Source organism: Channa argus, chromosome 18 (genome assembly GCF_033026475.1).
Source record: "Channa argus isolate prfri chromosome 18, Channa argus male v1.0, whole genome shotgun sequence".
NCBI classification, from domain to species: domain Eukaryota; kingdom Metazoa; phylum Chordata; class Actinopteri; order Anabantiformes; family Channidae; genus Channa; species Channa argus.
This window is the reverse complement of record NC_090214.1, coordinates 22,193,667-22,209,969: the sequence shown is the minus strand read 5'-3', so window position 1 is coordinate 22,209,969 and position 16,303 is coordinate 22,193,667. Positions and strand designations below refer to the sequence as shown.

At 37.9% G+C, this 16,303-nt stretch overlaps 1 protein-coding gene across 4 annotated transcripts in view; it reads right to left on the bottom strand.

Annotated features, from left to right (window-relative positions):
• Positions 1-3,097: 3,097 nt before the first annotated feature.
• scai (suppressor of cancer cell invasion) overlaps positions 3,098-16,303 on the bottom strand; it is a 38,433-nt gene continuing 25,227 nt past the window's right edge. For all 4 annotated transcript variants that reach the window (XM_067484089.1, XM_067484090.1, XM_067484088.1 and 1 more), the window contains 5 exons: positions 15,968-16,049; positions 14,126-14,198; positions 13,371-13,544; positions 11,339-11,439; positions 3,098-10,597 (listed from right to left, as the gene is read on the bottom strand). In XM_067484089.1, the coding sequence (XP_067340190.1) occupies positions 10,451-10,597; positions 11,339-11,439; positions 13,371-13,544; positions 14,126-14,198; positions 15,968-16,049 (577 nt within the window). In that variant the 3' untranslated portion in view covers positions 3,098-10,450. The remainder of the gene's footprint in view (positions 10,598-11,338; positions 11,440-13,370; positions 13,545-14,125; positions 14,199-15,967; positions 16,050-16,303) is intronic.

The window sequence follows — 16,303 nt, the reverse complement described above, 5'->3', positions numbered from 1 at the left end:
AACTTCAAAACGTTCAGCTTATAAAGGACATCAATGCAATAATGCGTGCATGGCTTTTTAAATATCGTTTATACTTTTATATTTTATAGATTTTTATACATTTAAAAATTATTGCTTTGACGACATCAGCACTGATATCACATAATTGCCTTTGAAGATTTTAAGGTTAACTGCTTTGACGATTGCCTAACCAGCATACGAGGAAGCCATATTTTGTTTTAGCTATTTCAGCAAAAGCAAAATTTTCAGCAAAAAAAAAATCCCCGAAGCATCCATAGTGCATTTTCTCTTTGGAAATGCTTTTTCTAGTCAAAGTAGGAATGCATAATGATGCATACTTACTTTTTTTTTTTTTTTTTACTTCTTCTTCTGCTTCCCTGGCATGTTTTGTGTTTGTTCTTATTTTAAATTAATAAATTATTTATTTATGTTATTATTTATTTTTCATGTATAATAAATAAATGTCAGAAAAAATATGTATTTTTTTAATCCTTTCGGCTTATCTCGTGAGTTCAGGGTCCCCACAGCGGATCATTCCCGCATGTTGATTGGGCACAGTTTTCATGCCGGATGCCTTCCGGACGCAACCCTCCTCAATTTCTACCGGGCTTGAACAGGCACTACACAGCTTGGGAGGGGAATGGGCTGTTACGGATTCAGTGTCTTGCCCAGAGACACTTCGACATGTAGCCGGGACCGGGGATTGAACCTGTGGGCGACTGGCTTACCAACTGAGCTAGAAACAATAATAATAATAGCTTTGTTTTGGTGGTGATTTTTTTTGCATCTGTACGATCTGTACCTTAACGTTACCACAGGAGGGCAGTAAAGAACCATAAGTTGTGCCATCTGATTGTTACCACTACTGCTACAGAGTTAATCATATTTATTTATATTTATTCAATAAATTATCTTCACTGATTTCACCATGTGTATTTGAGGAAGTGATGATGTCCTTATTAATCAAGCATGTACCAGTAAGCACTGATACATTTCCATATGTCACATTCAAAAATATATGGCATAGGATTTAAAAATGAATTTGTGTAAATCTGCTCTCCTGTCTCTAAATGAGTCTGCTCGGTGAAGCTGGATCACAAGCTTTAACTCTCCACATTAAGATATGTTTCGGAACATATTTCTAGTAAAAAAAAAAATATTTGACACACTGCAAAACTGAAGGAGAAGTGAATTGTGTAGGAATGCAAACAAACTCGCAGGGCACAGGTGTTTTGGAGTTTTCCCCAGGGAGAAAAAGAGCTCCTCAATGTAATGGAACATCCTTGACAGGAAGTCTCTGGCCACTGTCTGTGGATAGTGAAAAGTATGATGGGGATGAAACTGAGGAACTAAGCTCTTTTTGGGGAAAGGCCTGTCATAAGCCATAGAAACATTGAACATTCTTTTTGTAATCCAGATGACAAGCAGACTTATTTCAGTTGTTTTTACAATACCTATGTAACACTTTGTAAGCTGATTCTTGTGGGTGCACTGAATGATCTCTTGTTGACATGAAAGTGTCTGATATCTTCATTCACAAGCTGTCAGACAAGTCAAGTAGCTTCTGGGCTGTTCCAACTCCTGTCTGTATCTGGGCCCAAGAACATACTTCTTTTTCTTCCTGAATTGTCATCTTTGGGATTTCAAAATGTTATTAAAGGATCCTTTTGGCTGGTGACAGTTGCTATAAAGTCTCTTCCTCAGACTTCCTGAGCTCTTTTCTTATAACAATGTACTAAATAGGTGAAGTGCCTTCTGATAATAAGTTCTGCTGCTGCTGTAAAAATAAGTTATAAGCTGAAAATGGATCCAGGCTAATTAAGTAATTAATTAATTAATTAATTAATTATTGACCTATTGTGGCTCTTACACTGGGGTGACAGTGGCTCAGTTCGTAATGTGGCTGTCTGTTGACCATAGGGTCGGAGGTTCGTGCCCCGCTCTTCCTGACTGTATGCCGAAGTGTCCCTGGCCAAGACACTGAACCCCCTACAGCCCATCCCCAGCCGTGTAGTAGAAATTGGAGAGGGTTGCGTCGGGAAGGTAAAACTTTGCCAAATAAATGATGACAAATGATCTACTGTGGCGACCCTGAACTCACTGGATAAGTCATAAATAAATAAATAAATAAATAAATAAAAAGGAATAATAAAATGTTCAGGCTTTAACACTTAAAGGTTATATATAAAATGCTTTTCATTTTTACGTGATTCACACATTTCTTTTTGAGAAAAGCCTTCAATCAAAGCTACCAATCTGCACTTTTGTTTAAAGTGTTTGATTATAGATCCATTGTGGTTGTATACAGCACTAACCTAAAACCTGTATTTAGGTCAGTGTATAACAGTGTTTCTAAGACCAATTCAATGAGAGCGGCTGAATTCTATCCTTTATCAGAGCTGCTTAGGGTGAGAAGTGAATTGTGTAGGAATGCTCACAAACTCTGAGCACAGGTGTTTCGGAGTTGTCCCCAGGGAGAAAAAGATCTCCTCAACATAATGGAACGTCCCTGACAGGAAGTCTCTGACCACTGTCTGTGCTTATGCAACAAACAGCATTTGTAGTGATGTAGAGTATCTGGGACCCTTTTTCAGGGTAAGGTAGCAAAAAGTATGATGGGCATGAAACAGAAACTAAACTCTTTTTGGGGAAAGGCCAGTCATAATCCATAGGAAGCTTTGATATTGGACTGGCTGTGTCATGGATTTGGCATAACACGTTATGTTTAGGCATTGGATGGTTCGTGACTACACCTTATACCAAAGATGATAAGAATCAAAATGTCATCCATATTCTATACTCCACAACTGACCAGGTATTAATGTAGACACACTAATGTAAACACACTTCAAGAAAGAATTTTCACAATAAAATGTCCTTTCATGTGACACCTTTTAGTTAACAAATAATTAATTAATTATACTTTAAGTCTGAAATATCTGTAGAATGTCTGGAACATGTCTTTGTCGATGTCTTTAAATTGGTGCTTTTAGTTTTTATTCTGGTCTTATCAAATTTCTAAACTTTTTTTAGAAAAGACCCTGGCAGTTTATTTGAAGATCTATCCATGTGCAACAATAAAAACACTTAATGAAGCCAACATTTCTTTTTCTTTATTTGCTCCATCAGGCAACACAAGAAAACAATATTTGATACAATAATTGATCTCGAATCATTAATAAGATGGGAGAGTACACCAGTCTTTTGCACATTCTATCCTAAACATGCTGCTAACTGAGATCATCAGTGCATTTTTTAAACTGAAATACTGACAAATTGACATTGAACTTAAAAGGTACTAGCATGTAACACATGTTGCTATAAAGGAGAGCTGAACACCATCATTTGGATATTTTTTCCATAAAAAGGTAGAAATGCATGGGGGAGAAACCAGGACTGGATTATTTGGAGCAGTTATTATTGATGTGTCCCTAAATGGTCCATACACTTCATTAATGTAGGTCTTACTATGAAATATTACCCTTTATAACTGCACATCCACATTTAAGAACACGTTTATTTCATGTGCTCTTTCCACTCTGATAATGGGAATGCAGGGTGAACACTAATTTGGTTTTACCATCCTTTTTCTATTTTGGTGTTGATTTCTATGCTTCTTTAATGGATTTTCTCTGTATAAATATTGCACAGGTATGAAATAGAAGTGGATTTAGAAACCATTGATGCTGTGGTACTGCAACAACAATCTAGTGTTTACAGATGTTTTAAGTAGCTGACAACACTGCAGCTGCTGGTGACAACATGAAAGTGCTCACATCACTGATGTTTTATCTGGGTTGGATCAGTTATCCAAAAAAATAAGACAACATTCTCTAAAATGGGTCCAATAATGCAAAATCTCGTAAATCTTGTTTAATCAGTGTGCATCTTTTAACAAACAAGGCTAAATCTAGATATCTTTGAACACTCAGCAGCTTGTGAACGCTTTAATAAAAAGGATAAGGTAATGAAAGCAGATGGGAGAAGAAAAGCCTTATGTTGTTGAAATTGTTTTTTATCCTGGGTGTGTGACTGTGTCCACACATAAGAATTTATACTCCCATCTGAGCATATCAGGACTTCTGGATGACACCACGATTTCCAACCCATGACATCTGTGGAGATTCTCAGTCATCCAGCTCATGGTATCCCTAATTGTTAAGTAAGCCTCTTTTCAGATCTCTACACTGGCTTCCTGTAGCTGCTCGGATCATTTTCAAAGCTCTGTATCTTGCCTACAGGTTGATCACCTCAACATCTCTTGCTTATCTCAACTCCCTCAATCAGGTCTACAATACCTCCTGTCCGCTTTGAGCTGCCAGTGAATGATGTCTGGTGGTCCCAGCACCACACAGAAGACACCAGGCAAAACTCTTCAGCACAATGATCCCACAATGGTGGAACAAGCTACCAAACTCTGCACGCTCAGCAAACTCACTCCCAATATTCCAAAAACTGCTGAAAACAGAACTCTTCCATACCTTCCTATGCACTTAAATCTTTTAATAAAATTTTTTGTGGTGCTGATTTGGTGTTTCTCTGCCCGAACAGTGCAGTCCTGGCATTTCTCCATGTTCACACGACTCATTGACTGTGCACTTAAGTAACCAAGGTACTGAGAGAAATCAGCTTTCTCTGGTAATAAGGTAACGGAGAAGCAAACTGTTGGTGTATAGCATAGAAATTGGTGTTCTCTGGGAGAAATCGACCTGGGCAAGCCAGGTTTTCTTCACCCCCCTACCCTGAAGTCAGAAACCAGCTTCCCTTTTTACACGACAGAAATCAGCTTTCAGGAGGTAGAGCGGTTGGCCACCAATCCCATAGTTGTTGGTTCAATCTCTGCACCTCGGGTCACATGTCGAAGTGTCCTTGAACAAGACACTGAACCCCAATTTAGTTGCTCACAGTGAGTGTTGGCACGCTGCATAGAAGCTCCTCCATCGGTGTATGAATGTGTGTGTGATTGTGAGTGCGAATGGGTGAATGAGAAGCAATGTAAAACGCTTTGAGTAACAATAGGTAGAAAAACGCTATAGAACTGCAGACCATTTACCATGTGAACACATGATGGTTAGGTGGGACAAACATGTGAAATCTACATGTGACCTTGAAGAGGTGTTAATTACGTAACTTCAGTTTGTACACCTGTGGTCCCAGGTCTCCTGACCTCTTATGCAAGCACAGGACATACATGCTATATGCTAGTAAGCCATAGTCTCTACGATTTGTTCAAGTGCCATTTGATGGCCCAGCCAAAACTCAACATGAGCTGATGCAGCACTTGGTCATTACAGAATGTTTTTTTTTTTTTTTTTACATCAAAAGAATCCTTCCATCTAAAGAATCCTTTTTTATGAGAAGTGAAATGTCTTCAAGAACCTTAAGCTACTCCATTTGGCACTGAATAGCACCTCTGGGATCTAAAAAAAAAAAAAATGTTTATGTCTTGTTTATAGATATTACCATGTCTGCACAACTTCCTTTTTGTGGAAAAATAACATCCTGTTCACATAAGCTATCTTGTTGTACAAGAAGTGAAGTCTCGATACCACTTTTTCCCAGACTAAGTACTTACATTTGAGACATACCAATATCAAGTACCGCTACAAATGTTTTGTTTTACTGCTAATAGCAGTTGCTAGACAGTAAAATCCTAATCAATACTCTGCAGTGAAGCAAATCCAGCAAGAACAGAAATTCTCATGCGTTCTTCTGCCAAAACAAATATGGCCGCCCCAGTGTTTTATACTTTAAAGGAACTTTGAAAAAAGAAAAAAGATTCAGGGTTGACACCCTGGATAAAGACAAGCAAAGAACATAGACTGCCGGGACCACAGAGGAAAATGGAAGTAAAATAAATGAAAACAAAATGACCTTCAGGTAACATTCTAGTCACTAAATATTACCCTTGGTTGCTGCCAATATCAGTCCCAAATATTAAACATTTTCAAAATATCTTAAGAAAAATGTATATGACTGTTAGTAACTAGACCTTAGCAGCTTAAAACAGCTTCAAACCACAGACATTCTTGCGCCTCCGCCCAGCTCCGGAGGCTAACATGCTAGCAGGCGCATTGTCAGAGAAGTTTTACAAGTATGAGAACAAGTACACAAAGGCAGGATAGGGGCTCGACGCCCGATTCTGGTACCGGCATGGAGACAAGTTCATGTCTCATTAGCATCTTATTTGTACGAGTTAAAAAAAATAAATAAAAAAAGATGAGCTTCCAACATCTGTTTAAAGCATGAAGCTGCAAATCCCCTTTGCATCATACAGAATCAATTCATGCTACTGCACCATGCTTCACATGCGTTTTGGTAGTAGTAGGCAAAAAACACAAATATTCACACACAATGATACAATACACGATTCGCAATTGGTCTCCAAGGGAAGGGAGTACAAGAAAATTCAAATGATTCTTTTTTTTCTCCAAACAGATCTAACTGGTGCTCTGAAATAAATTAAGTGGTTGAAATCATAAGCTTTTTTTTTTTTTTAACGACACAAGACATTAATACAGCAAATAGTCCTAACAGAGTTTAGACGTTATTCTTCTTTATTTTTTCTATTTATTGTCACTTTACTGTTTGGGACTATTCTGCCTTACATATGTGCTCTTTGAATGAATTATGAGTTCAGGTAACAAACCATATAATAAATAAGATGTAACAAACATAAACATCACTTTGTAAAATTTAACATATAAACTTGTTAACATGCATTAAGACAATTCCTCACTTCCTCTGTTAAAATTCCTAAACTGATGTTCCTTTAGAAAGTAAAAACATCATAACTGATGGTGCAACCCCCACCAGGGGATTTTTTTTCCTCACATTTTTCAGAAAACAGCTAACACATTTGATACACTTTAGGCAGAAGCAGTTGAAAAGTTACAGTAGATGAAAAATTGCTATAGCAAAATGTCTGCAGTTGCTGTCTCACACAATGCAGTAAAAAACTAAATTAACAATGTGAAGTGCTGACATGAAGGACAATAACATGGAATTCTTTTTTTGTTTATCACCCAATTCACAAAAAACAACGTAACAATATTAAACTTCATAAAGTGCAAGCCTACAATATCTTTAGAACTGTCAACACAATGAACATGAAAGTTGCTATTACAATGAAAATAGATCAAAATGTACAAACGGCTCACTTTCCCAGACAAATGTCAAATAGAGTAAACAGTGTTGGTCTTCCTCTGCTTCTCTTTGAGTCCTTTGAAATTTGGAATGTAACATCTTGGCCAAAGAACAAACAGCCTTTCTCAACATTTTGCTCCTTCAACTTCATTTATCACGACACATAATACAGACTCCTAAACACTAAAGAAGCACTGCCCTACATTATTTATACACATACTCTAACAATCTCAATAAATATTATAAAAACAGTAAATCTAGTGTTCTTGTCATCCTTTCTCTTTATTGAAAAACCTTCATTTCCTCCTCCCCAGCTTACTTCCTCTATTGCATTGTTTATACATTTTGGTCCAGGGCAGCTAAATGTAAGCTGGTTTAAATTTCAGCATCCCTACAGTGACCCGTGCAATCACTCATCACTGCTGAGGCCAGAAATAAATCCCCAGTACCAACACCTGCTAAACCTGCCTATTTGGCTGCTTTCCACTTATGGATATGTCAAGATGTGAAGCATAATTAACATGTGACAATGTGCAAGCAATAAGACCGCTGGGCACAGTGACAATTCAGCTGCTATCTATTCTGAGAGCCTTAACAGGGGTTGGGCTGAAATGTAGTTTTTTAGAGGATAAGGCTGATATGTCTTCACTGTCCAAAAACTATATAAACACACTGTTGCACTGGGTGATATGTTTCCTCTTTACCACCAACACACACCAACCTCGTGATTTATCATCCTGCTGCCACAAATACTACAGCACCAAATGTGGCTCAATTCAGTTAAAAATAGTCCCCCACAAATACACAGCTCCATCTGGTTTGAGTAATATTTATTAAAACCATTTTTTTAAAAAAATACTGATTTTTATATTGATAATGATAGAAAATTACACAAAAGACACTATATTTGTGCTTTAGAGATTAAAGATTACATCTCCAGTAGGAACCAGTGGGCTTGTAGGTGAGTGCCAGAGACAGAGCAGAAATTAAATTCTTTATATTAGTCTCTTTTTGGCGTAAGAACTATAAAAATATAGAAAACTTCAAGCTGTTTAAATGTTGTTTTCATGTTCCACCAGCTAGGATCACCATTTTACTAGTACTGTGAGACTACGTAAGGGATTTAATTCTGGCACCAGTGTGACAGCAGCCTGCATAAGTCTAGAGATATGCAACTTTATGTATAACAAAACTGAGACACAACAAATAAAGTGAATGATAAAGCACTTGCTAATGCCAGTGCTAGACTACTCTCAGATATCATTTGTTTGTATTCACTGCCTAGGTTTTGCAAATTTGCAGCTGTTCTGTTTATAACTTTTACAGCTAAAAACAGAAAGAAATATGAGTGATAGAATCAAAAGAATCATGGAAAGAACCTTAGGTCAAAAATAGGTTCAATGTATCAACTAACCCAAATTCCTCAGGTGTCTGCCTGGTTTTAGGCTACTGGCAGGACCAGTCTAGACACCATGATGCTGCCTGTGATCCACATCATTCCTGTATGACACTAAATTTTAACAAACTACAATCATTTTCTAAATTTGCCTAGGAGTTCCTAACAAGCAGTATGAAGCAGTTCGAAGTAATTTAAACTGTAGATATTAGGCAAGCTACAAAAAGTCTCAAGCCCAGCATACACCGCATCAGATCGAGTTCCAGCTACGCTTTCCCCGTTATGATTTCAAATATATCTTATCCTATCTTAATGTGCAGAGGTGCAGTGGAAGCCTCCTGTGACACAGTTTACTGCAAGCACTTGCAGGAGATTAGAGAAAAATGCTTCTAAGCATTTGTACTCGATTAGTACATTTTGTAGCATTCTTATTTATTGTGATTTCATAACTATGATTAACTGAAGAGCTGTGCAGAGAATGGCAAAGCGTAAAGAGCAAATCACAGATGTATCAGAGCAGGGACGGGGAGGGCCAGCTGAGGGGGTAAGTGCTACCTGAAGTTGATCGTTTTATTTTTTTAAGTTTTGCTGGCTTTTTTTTTTTTTTTTTTACATTAAAGAAGCAGAATATATGTTATGAAGATATAGAATTAAAGACTGTGAGGGTGACTGAGTGGAGCAGGATTGTCCTCCCTGCTCTCTTTTTTTCACTAACTACAAAAAAATTAGCTTCGATGTATGAAGACAAAGTCCGAATCCCACTAAAAGCATCATTAAAAATTCAATTTCAAAAAGTCAATCATCAATAATGACAGGATTTTATACACAGTCAGGATTGAACATCAGGCTTTCGGGATGTATGCTGCTCCGGAAAAAAACAAAAAACATAAGCAGAACACGAGGCATTGATCAGATGCTCTGGACAAGGATACACACTTGCTGCAATGGCAGTAAAACCTCCTCGTGACAGAGCTGGAGCCCAAAGCAGTCAGATCTTTTTTTTGGACATCACACACTACAGACAGCAGAACCTATAAAGTCAAACTAAAATTGATCCGCTTCTTTGTGATTTAGCATGCAGATGTGGTACAGCGACATGGAAAAGAACTTTCATTTTTAACAGCACAAGGCCAAAAATATGAACAATAAAATGGCAAATGGTCTGCGCTTATATAGCGCTTTTCTTCCTACTGGTAGGGTTGTAATGGAGTATTGGTAAATGACATGGAGTGTGAAATTATTACAACTATCAACAAGCAACAGAACAAACCTCATGCACCTTATTCTGTTTGAGAGATTATAAAACCTAGAACAGCTATAACCTTTCCATGTGTTTACGTATGATGTTGGACTTTTTCAAACTTCAATCTATTGTGCAAACATTAAACCTGATAAAGAATAGGTTTTGTTTAGCACTGTCTCTCAGTATCACACTACGCTCAATCTTCATTCAGACATATAAGTCACACTTGAGCTGCCTCAGACTTTACAATTCCCTGTCCTTTAGGCTTACACAACTAATAAACAGCCTAGAGTGCCAATACCTTTATGTGACATGCAGAATGGAGTCACAGGCCACAGATTGAAATCTTTCATTTGGTTGGGAAAAGTGAGTTAAGTTTTTGGCAGCTTCTCATTTATGTGTTGACATTATGTTTTTTTTCACAAGGCAAGAAGTTGAGACACAAAATGGGGAATTTACACTGGTTTACCTATGTGAACATACAGTATGAATGTTGCACTACATCTGTTTCCACGTCTAACATTTAAATGCAGGACATAGACTGTATTCGTTCAATCCGTTTGTTTTTTTTTGATTACCTGTAAAAAAAAAAGGAAAGACAACTGTGCGGGCTCTGGCAGTTGAGTCTGTATGTACAAACCGCCATGTTGCCCTTTGTAAAGATGTTAGTAGGCTTCCAATGAATCATCCCAAAATAGGCTTTGCACATCAAGTATCGTCGCCAGTTCCAAAATATGCTTCTGTAGAAGGCTGCTCTCCACTGTGTCTTGTTTGGGGAGCTCAGGATAAGATTCTGGAAAGCTCTGGGACTCCTGCAAGCACAACATTAAAGAAACAGGCTTTGAATGAATACTATTAAAAATTCTAAATCATTGCTGGCTGCTGTAAACTTGGTTTGGTGCTTTACTGTTTGGACACAGTTCTCTTACAATAACCTTGAAGACACAAAACGACTTGATACATTTTTCAGATGCTTAGACTTCAGGGTGTATAATAACGGATGATGCTACACCAGTTCTGAATTCTATTTTACAAGGTTATAATTTCTCAGTTTTTAGGTTGAAACTTTCAGAAAGATGATAATTCTACTATGTGTTTATTATTGAAGTCAAAGTGGGAAGTGGAATCGTACTGGGTGCATTATTAGAAGATGTGGTTCTAATGTTTTGGCCAACTTATTCATTTTAAATAGGTTGGCGAAAATATTAGAACCACCACTTCTTGGGTTTCTAAATATGGATTTAGACAAATATTAAAACACTTTGGTTCAATAAAATTTCACAAATATGTTGGAACAAAATATTTATTTAGAAACTAGTTAAAAAAATCAGCTTGGGTTTGTGCGGTAGTTTGGCACAAACCACCTTATATGTGCATTGGTTGCTGGTGTAGTGTAGTCAATTCATATACTGTGGCAAACTGTTCCCTTTGCCACAGTATATGCCTGATGTTAGGTGAGTGGCAGAGACCACAAAACTGGGTACAAGGGACATTTAATGCACTTCTGGGCATAATGAAACTTCTTCATGATAGCTACAGGAGCAGTGGCTTACCCGGAACAGTTTATGTAGTCTCAGTACAGCTGAGCAGAACACAAAGCGGATCAGCAGCAGCCGCAGGAACTCATCACCATAGAATTGCAAAAAGGCTTGATCTGTGCAGATAAAAGAAACAAACAAACAAACAAACAAACAAAAACATCAACAACAGCAATGTGTGTTCAAAATGGGTTAAAAAGGAATAGTGCCTCATTGTCCTGGGGACAGTTAAAGCAACACCTCCAGCAGCACCAAATATTCAGAATCTGACAATAAAAACAATTACCTTAAAGTTTTTTACAGTAAAAATGAACTAAAGCATGCAAATGTAAATAATCATTTGTGTTCAGAGTTCCTAGGATATCATTCGTTCAATATACCAGTGAAATTAGCAGATCTGTAAATATAGTTTCTGAAGTCTCTTTATAGCCTATTTCACATATAAACTCCGGACAATGTTAGGAGAATTCGGCCTCGAACATTCTGTGGAGTGGCCTTTTAATCATGTAACACTATGTGGGTTACGAGCAGCATGCTGCACGTACGAGCTCGCGCACATAATATGGACATTGCCACTACTCACAATGTCAGAATTCCGGGGCGTGTCTGAAAGGGGCTTTTGATTAAAGGCAGAGCTGCAGCACAAAGGGAGCAGACAGTTCAGGTAGAGTCAAACTTACTTCTCCTATCAAGTAAACAATATCAGTGCTCTTTTGGGTGCACGAGAAGAACTCTGTAAACTAACAACCAATAGGAGTGAAATGTGAAAACAGTCACTTAATGAATGAGAAAAATAAAGCTAAAAGTTACATAAAGCTGTATGTACCATACTTAATGTGCTAACCATTCAACCTAAAATGCTAAAAGTTCCGGTAAATTTCCATTCAGATGTAAGTTTATTAGGGTAAAAATAAGTCAGTATAATACAGCAGTCCTGCAGTCAATCTTCCTTCATGAAGTGATAATGTTGTTTGTTTTCAGATTAACAGAGTCGAGTTGATTCAGATTTGAGGGTGTTTTTTTGTGCTGCTGTTGAACTGTAGTGGAGACAGGAGATTTTGTTATTTGGCTTTTAGTAAATGAGGTTGACAAAATAACAGAAAAAAAAAGTGTTTTACGACATGCAGTTGTCTGACAATTAATGGTTCATAATTTGTGTTCCACTGTAGCAAGTATAACATCTGGTACAGTATACTATTGCTTATATAGCCAACACTCTAGCTCTGCAGAAGTAGATACAGAAACAGGTTACAGTTGGAAGTTAGTTATTTGGGGCAACTGTGGCTCAGGAGGTACTAATCTTAGGGTCGTTTGTTTGATTCCCAGCTCCTCCTGTCACAAGTTGCAAGACACTTAAAACTAACTACTGCCAGTGAGAGCTGGAAATTTGCTGAATACTAATAAAAAAAATGCATAAACTAGTATTTTAGCCGTTAAAGTTCTTCACTGTGTATTCCAAGAGTGTCTACACACATTTCAAACACAGCACTGTACGTCAATGGGAAGGTTTGAATTGGCAGTGTAGCTTGCAGTGATGCATTTGTTGCTGCCTATGGTAGGGAAAACAGATGACATAGTTCCATAAAAGTATATGCTACTAAGACAACATATTATACTATTTTTAAATACATAAATGAATTAAGAAATGATTGAATGAATTAATGTACAGGGGACCCTGGTTGATAAGACTGTGACAAAATAAGGTTTGGGACAGTTGCAGCACAGTAAGAGTCATCATCCACTGGCTATCTGACTGGGATCTGGGATTGCGTTTCTGAATACATTTTATGAAGCTCTTACTCAAGCTCTGAATGAGGAGAAAGGACATGCTGTCCCACAGCCCTAAGGTCAATGATTAAATCGCCACTTTCTTCTTTTCAAATCCCCAAATTTCCATTAATAAGGCATCAAATACAAGTTGCTCCTACCCAAATAATCAATTAATCAATTTAATAAAATTGTTTTCTGAATCTACTATTTTCCATTGACTAAACTGAATTTGATAATGTACTAGCAGACACGAAATCTTCTACAGGACATGTAATACCTATGGTCCGTGATCGAGTTATCATCTGCCCAATGTCACGGTAGACCTTGCGAAGAAATTCTTGAGCCCTCTCCCACACTCCTTGTCGCAGGCTGTTTAATCCACAGACAGAGGAGAAAGCCAACAGTGGACTGTAGAGGAACAGAGTGAAGAGACTCCCACGCTGAGACTGATCTGAACAGGTAAGCAGAGACATGGCACGGGTAAAAGGTAAATACTAGAAATTTTAAACACACAAGCAACTGTTTATAACATAACAGCATCTTTGAGACAAAGCCTACAATAAGATTAAAATAATTCATTATTCTTTCATTAATAGTAAATAATTAAAGACAAAAATCAGTGACTAGTTTTGAAGAGTTCAGTAGAAACCAACTGGGTTGAAGGTAAAAAGCGTTCTGATTTTAAATATTGGTGTTCAGTGGTCAGCCATGTAGTTGTTCACTGGAAAGCCACAGTCTCCAGCTTTTCATGGTTCCTGGCATTAGGAGGCCAATGTATTACTGAAATTTGGGCATGAAAATTTATATTTAAAAAAATATCAAGTCAAAAGGCTTTTGTCCATGCGAAGTAAACATATGACTGGGTCACTTGTGGTCAAAGTGCATAGCTTTTAGTATATAATCAATTAAAGCCTAAGAATCATCAAATTCAAGTCTAGTCCACAGACAGAGACAGAAGACAGATCTTTTTTCATAGATTTTGTTGACAAGAAGAAACATACAAGAGCTGTTGTTCCACAGAAAAACACACACCTTGTACACTTTTAGGATATACTGTAGGTGACAGGAGGCACACCAGGGGCTGACCAAACAGATTAGTGAAATTCTATTAGGAAACATACAGAACATGAAAAAGGTTATGTCAGATATGCAGAATATACATTTACTCTGTGATCGTTTTATATCTAGACCAGACTGTTAGTATATGCATATACAATAAAGAATTGGAATATGTATCCCTTATAATACATAACACCCAAATGGCAGTGCCTATAAAAAGTATTAATTTTATCTCCAGTTCTCCAATGCCAAGAGGCATTCTTAGAAAATGCTTAAACCACCTCAAACGGCACTTTCCAAGCAAATTAGCGGACACTTTATTCTGAGACTCCAACAGATGTCTGAATTTTGTACCTTATGTCTAAAGCTGGGACCAGCCAGCCTATAGAGGATACTCATCTTAGCCATTTCATTTGAGATAATGACCGTAGATGAGAGTTGGACGGTAGATAAGTGATGGTAAATTGAAAGCTTTGTCTTGTGGCACAGCTTCCCGATAGCCACAACAGGCGCAATGTCTGCTTAACAGTTGATGATCAGTCAATCTCACATCAGAATCTGGTCATCTCAACTATAATAGGGGAAATTGAGGCTGATGCTGCGAGGGGAGAGATAGCGAGCGTCTGGTGCTTGGGCCCTGGACTATGGGGCCCTGTTGGGCTTAGCTAGAAACATAATATGGGGATGCCATTCTGTAGACCCACCTTCTGCAAGAAAAGGGATCATGGTTGGGTGAGCAGGCAAGATCACTTTAGATCCGTTTTTTTTTAGGCTGGCTTTAGCTGGATGTGGAACATGACCTCTCTGGCAGGGAAGGTTCAGAGCTGGTGCACGAGGTGAAGTGGGGTCAACTACATTTAGTTGGCCTCTCTCCCACACACAGCACTGGCTCTGGAACCAGACCCTTGGAGAGAGGCTGGACTTTTTGGGAGATGCCCATAGTGAGCAGATGTTAGAATACTTACAAGAGCTATTGTGAACACGCTGGTAGTCCTTGTAAGTAACATCATCTGAGGACAGCTCTCAAGGCCTGTGGTTATCCTAAGGAGGTCTTAAATGAAATTCAGATCTAGAAGAAGAACGACGGACAGAGCAGAAACTAAGGGTGTCTGAGAAGCTGAAGAGGATTTTTCGGAAAACAACACATACCCGTTCACTTTAAACCCATTAGCACACTGACACAGAGTTTTGCCCACCTGAAAGACCAAACACCTAAACGCAAGAAGAGCAACTTAGTGTATAGAGTCCAATGCAGTGAGTGTTCAGAGCTCTACAATGGAAAAAGGCAACAGCCTGTGAAAGTGGAACAAGTGTTTAAGTTTGAACTGTCCAGCCTTTGAAAGTCTTCAGGTGTGTCCCCAGTACAATTTGGACCAGCAGTGTCTGCCAGTGTCTCTCATCAACTTAACTGGGCAGAGGATCGATAAAGATTTTACAGTCCAGTTACTCAAACATAAGCAAAACTGTTTATTACTTTGTTCTTGGTATCAACAAGTAATTATCTAAAATTTTAACTAGTGCAGTTAAAATTCAAATGTGAAAACAAGAAGGGAGTTAATACTTCTTATAGGCACTGTACCTTTTAAGCAGCTGTGTAATTGCAACCGTTCCTTAATGCACAAAAGATTTCACACATTGACAGTCATAAAATTTGTGGTGCAGTTGTGTTGTGGAGTAGTGAATAATATGAGGTATCAAAGGTGGTCAGTTTGCCAGTTTGACAGTTGTGCAAGGAACAAAATTCCAAACAAGCTGTTAGCAGCTATGAGCTAAAAATCGTGTGCACAATTTAGGAAACTTTACCGGTTTACATACCTTGTAGGCTGTGCTGTTAGAAGAATCCACAATGACAAAAAGTGGCTTCCGTGTAAAAGGCAGTAGATCCCCTGGATGAAGGCTGCAATAATTAAAAAAAAAAAAAACAACAAAAAAACAGAAACATACATTTCTATTCTATTCCCAATGAGCTTCTACACAGCTTAGCTTCTCCACTCTACAGTGCACAACAGCAGCCTCCTGTAGAGATGAGACAGAGCACTCGGATTAACAATGCCTATGCTTATTACTGTATCCGCAATAAAAACTCAGCAAGTAAAAAGCTAATAAAAGTACTTTATTAAAGCATCTATTAAAAAAAGCATAAGCATCCAC